The 5,156-nt window shown below is 39.1% G+C and overlaps 1 protein-coding gene across 1 annotated transcript in view; it reads right to left on the bottom strand.

The window, feature by feature from the left end:
- Positions 1 to 5,156, bottom strand: part of APBB1IP (amyloid beta (A4) precursor protein-binding, family B, member 1 interacting protein) — an 87,293-nt gene that overhangs the window by 79,540 nt on the left and 2,597 nt on the right. Inside the window, exon 2 of the mRNA XM_011969109.1 lies at positions 4,479 to 4,566. Coding sequence (XP_011824499.1) covers positions 4,479 to 4,566 — 88 coding nt within the window. The remainder of the gene's footprint in view (positions 1 to 4,478; positions 4,567 to 5,156) is intronic.

Here is a 5,156-nt window from a genome sequence, read left to right as displayed (position 1 = left end):
TTGCCCAGGCTGGAGTGCCATAGTGTGATCTCGATTCACTGCAATCTCTGCCTCCCAGGCTCAAGCGATCTTCCCAACTCAGCCTCCCAAGCAGCTGGGACTACAGGTGCATGCCACCAGGTCCAGGTAATTTTTGTATTTTGTGTAGAGACAGGGTTTCGCCATGTTGCCCAGACTGGTCTCAAACTCCTGGGCTAAAGTGATCTTCCCACCTCAGCCTCCCAAAGTGCTGGGATTACAGGCAAGAGCCACTGTGCCCAGCCAAGAGCAATTAATGATAAATAGCAGAAATTAAGCACCATAGGTGGCAAGGAATTAAAAAATTATGGGATTAAATGGTAGAAACTTAATGAAGACAGTAAGCTGGGAGTTAACTTTTAAAAGACAGGAAAGACAAAAATTTTCAGAGTGAGAGGGAGGGAGGAGAGATCACCTTAGGATTTCTTCCATGTGTGGGATTACTATGGTAGAGTAATCTGTGTGATCCTGAACATTGATTAGATCATGCCGTGTAGTGGGGGTGGTGTCAGTGAGTAGTCCTGGTGGAGTACTTTGATGATCAGGCATATATGATATGGTGAATATAATGAACAAAGGATGGGCAGGAAGGAAGTGATCCATGAGGAGAATTCTAGCTGCTATAGGTGTGATGAACCAGACTGAGGAAATGGGAGCAGCTGGAATGAAGCCTACTCGGTAACAAATAAGGTTTGTGAAAGGATACATTGTCAGACATCATCATCATAAACGCCATGCAGCATATTACAGTAATGCTAGTACTGCTAGTTTACAGTACTGGGACTAAAGTTTGGGTTTCCTCAATGTGTTAAAAGAGTTTATTTTACTGTAAATCACTTTTATATACAACTTCTTTTTTTTTTGAGACAGAGTCTCGCTTTGTCACCCAGGCTGGAGTGCAGTGGCATGATCTCAGCTCATTGCAACCTCTGCCTCTTGGGTTCAAGCAATTCTCCTGCCTCAGCCTCCCGAGCAGCTGGGATTACAGGTGTGCACCACCTTGCCTCGATAATTTTTGTATTTTTAGTAGAGACAGGGTTTTGCCATGTTGACCAGGCTGGTCTCGAACTCCTGGCCTCAAGTGATCCCCTTGCCTCAGCCTCCTAAAGTGCTAAGATTACAGGCGAGAGCTATCAGGCCCAGCTTATATATAATTTCTTTATAAAATTAAGTTAAATTAATTTAAAATGTTTTCAGAGAAAATATATATAGAACTAAAGAAGCATATTTATAATTTTCTAATGTAATAAATCACATTGTGACTGTTGACATATAAACCTTTACTCTATTATAAAAATTTTGGTGACAAAACCTCCATAATAATATTTATATTAGTAATTTCCAAAGCAAATTTAATAAATTGAATTATTATATTAGTTGTTAATAGATTTTTAATATATTAAAGATTTCTAAATTTATCAATAGAGATGAAATGTTTTAATAAAGATTAGCTAAATTTATGAATATAGAATTGAGTAACATGGAATTGGGGAATGGGATAGAAATAGATTTTATTCTGAAATTAGTCACTGACTCTCTGAATGACTTTGGGCAATTTTTTTTTTTTTAAACAGGCTTTTGTTCTGTTGCCCAGGCTGCAGTGCAGTGGTAGGATCATAGCTCACTGTAGCCTCGACCTCATGGGTTCAAGCAATCCTCCCACCTCAGCCTCCCAAGTAGCTGGGACTACAGGCACATACGAGCATGCCTGGCTAATTTTTAAATTTTTTTAGAGACAGTGGTCTCACTATGTTGTCCAGACTTGTCTCAAACTCCTGGGATTAAGTGATCCTCCTGTCTTGGCCTCCCAAAGTGATGGAATTACAAGCATGATTACAGGCTCGCACCCAGCCTGGGCAAAATATTTTGAACTCATTTTAGCAGTGTTTTAAAGTGAAGATAAAACAAATCTATTCTTAATCTAATTCCATACAAATTTAATTTTCCATGCATAGCAGTAGTTTTTAATTGTCTTGTCCCGTATCCAAATTAGACCACATGTGTACATCTTGTTTCCTTAATGAGAAGAGTGTCTTATTACTGTAGTGTAACATCACTGTGTTTATATCTTGCTGGGTATCTGGGTATCATTGCTCCTATCATTGTCAGTGTTGTGATACCAGGCACTGAGTTAGTGCTTAGAAAGCGTCAGTTGAGATGACTACAATTAAATTGAAATATTGATTAAATTTTAAGTTTAATTGAACTGATTATAAAGTATGCAGCTGTTATGATGTAGTGAGGCTAAAAGGCTAAATTTGCATTGTTCATATGTGCAAGTGTATGTTATCTATTGCAATCATAATTTTATAAAAATGTATTGCTTTTTTTTTTTTTTTGCTTTTTCTTTTAGACAGAGTCTTGCTCTGTCATCCAGACTAGAGCGCAGTGGTGCAATCTTGGCTCACTGCAACCTCCACCTTCTGGGTTCCAGTGATTTTGGTCCCTCAGCCTCCCAAGTAGCTGAGATTACAGGTGCCTGCCACCATGCCTGGCTAATTTTTGTACTTTTAGTAGAGATGGGGTTTCATCATGTTGGCCAGGCTGGTCTTGAACTCCTGACCTCAAGTGATCCACCAGCATTGGCCTCCCAAAGTGCTGGGATTATAGGCGTGAGCCACCATGCCTGGCCTGCTTTTGTAAAAAACTTCATGAATGTTACCATCTTGGTGGAAATGACTGGCAGGAATAATAAATTTGTGTGGCAAATAAAAAGAGTGTAGGAAAAAGAGAAAATCAAAAGAGGTATATTATAATTTATCAAGAAACAGTCACTGGAACCTAATGGTTTATTACAAAATTATTGGAAATGATAGAAACAGATAAATCCTGGTTGGACGCCATGCCTCATACCTGTAATTCCAGCACTTTAGAAGGCTGAAACAGGTGGATTACCTGAGATCTGGAGCTCGAGACCAGCCTAGCCAACAAGGCAAAACCCCGTCTCTACTAAAACTAGCCAGGCGTGGTGGCTCTTGCCTGTAGTCCCAGCTACTTGGGAGGCTGAGGCAAGAGAATCGCTTGAACGCAGAGGGCAGAGGTTGCAGTGAGTGGAGATCCCGTCACCGCACTCCAGCCTGGGTGACAGAGAGAGACTCCTCAAAAAAAAAAAAAAAAAATTCAGAGAAGCACAGAAATAAAACTTGGAATTCTGGATTTCTATAATTGAACTTCTCTCCTATCTTGCTTTTCACATTTTTGGTAGGCACTGCAAGTCTTTGGGAAATCTTCTTCCAGAGTTGCAGGGAGTTTTCAATAACTTGAAAGTGAGTACTTCAAGGCTTATTATTATTATTTTTTTTGAGATGGAGTCTCACTCTGTCACCCAGGCTGGAGTGCAGTGGTGTGATCTTGGCTCACTGCAAGCTCCACCTCCTGGGTTCACGCCATTCTCTTGCCTCAGCCTCCCGAGCAGCTGGGACTACAGGCGCCTGCCACCACACTCGGCTAATTTTTTGTATTTTTTGTAGAGACGGGATTTCACCGTGTTAGCCAGGATGGTCTCGATCTCCTGACCTCGTGATCTGCCTGCCTTGGCCTCCCAAAGTGTTGGGATCACAGGCTTAAGCCACTGTACCCGGCCTCAAGACTTATTATAATATGAATAGCATGTGGCCTAAAGATGTCTCCACTTAAATAAACTGAGAGTTTTTGTTTTGTTTTGTTTTTTATTTTCTTGAGGTAGAACCTCATTCTGTTGCCCAGGGTGGAGTGCAGTGGCAGAAGCACAGCTCACTGCAGCCTTGATCTTCCTGCCTCAGCCTCCCAAGCAGCTGAGACCACAGGCACATGCCACCATACTTGGCTATTTTTTTTTTTAATTTTTCGTAGAGATGGGGTGTTGCCATGCTGTCCAGGCTGGTTTCAAACTCCTGAGCTCAAGCAGTCCTCCCGCCTTGGCCTCCTAAAGTGTTGGGATCACAGGCGTGAGCCACCATGCATGGCTGAGAGATTTTTGGTAATAAAATAAAGTGACAAGTTCAGGAAAAATGAAAAAATGTCAAGTAGACTAAATTACATATAAGTATATATTACATATAAATTTAAAAATATTTTAAATAAAATATGAAGTATCCATTCATATTTATTAATCATTATGAAATAGTTGATTTCTATCACTGAAGGGTCATTTCCTTATTAATATTTTCATATACTACTCCTTGTTACTCTATGGGCTTAGTAATAAGAAGAAACTCCCCTTACTTTAAAGTGCAAGATCATTTTGAGACTTTTCACAAATGCAGAATGGTGTTCCCTTTCGTTATTGGCAAAAATATCTTCTTGATTCTCTCAATTCAATCAAGACACAGTAAAACCCAGTCTGAAATCCATGATTTTAACAATGATATTTATCATGATGTTTAGGTTCCTTTAATTTAGTTTTCAAATTATAGTTTCATACTGATTTGAATCATCATCATGATTTTGAATTGCTTAAGAAAAGAAATGGTTATGCTTACCATTTAAATCTTTAAACCCCACACTGTAGTTAAATTCAGCTCTGGGTGGGTTAGGGTCAGGAGGAGGGAGAGTGTCAACTCCTAAACTCTGTGAAAAAAAGACCCCCGTCAAAGTTATTCATGATACAAACATTTCTGTAGCACACTGTACTCAGCAAGTCAAAAACCATGTATTATTTACACATTTTCTCTCTTAGCATGTTCTATGAAAACCATATTGTAACTTGAAAATGTTTTATGTAATTTTTCCCCTATAGAAAATTAGAGCTTAAAAATTATTCTAGAAGGAAGATCTTGAAATGGAACATGTCAATGAGAATGAGGTAGTTAATTTTTAAAAAGAACAAATAATGTCTTGTAATGGTGAACACACACACTATACGTATACATGTATACAAATAATTCTGTAATGACTTAAGTCATGACATCAAAGAAATAAATATCCAATTACTTGGAGGAGACAAACTGTTTGAGGATGCAGTCTGTTGTAGTAAAATACTTCTTTAGCCTAAAATCTTGAGAACCTACCTGTTGGCAGGGCTGTTTAGCCAAGCAAACCTATGACTGCATCCACTTGGCCGCAACAAAGAAACAGCAAAAACCAAAAGGGCTTTGTGTGAAGGCAGGTCCAAGAGACTAAAAGGGGCCTTTTCCTATTCCTTTCTTTTTTTTTTTTTT

This window comes from Mandrillus leucophaeus, unplaced genomic scaffold (genome assembly GCF_000951045.1).
Source record: "Mandrillus leucophaeus isolate KB7577 unplaced genomic scaffold, Mleu.le_1.0 Scaffold872, whole genome shotgun sequence".
Lineage (NCBI taxonomy): Eukaryota > Metazoa > Chordata > Mammalia > Primates > Cercopithecidae > Mandrillus > Mandrillus leucophaeus.
The sequence above is the reverse complement of the archived record's forward strand: the minus strand, read 5'-3'. Positions and strand labels throughout refer to the sequence as shown.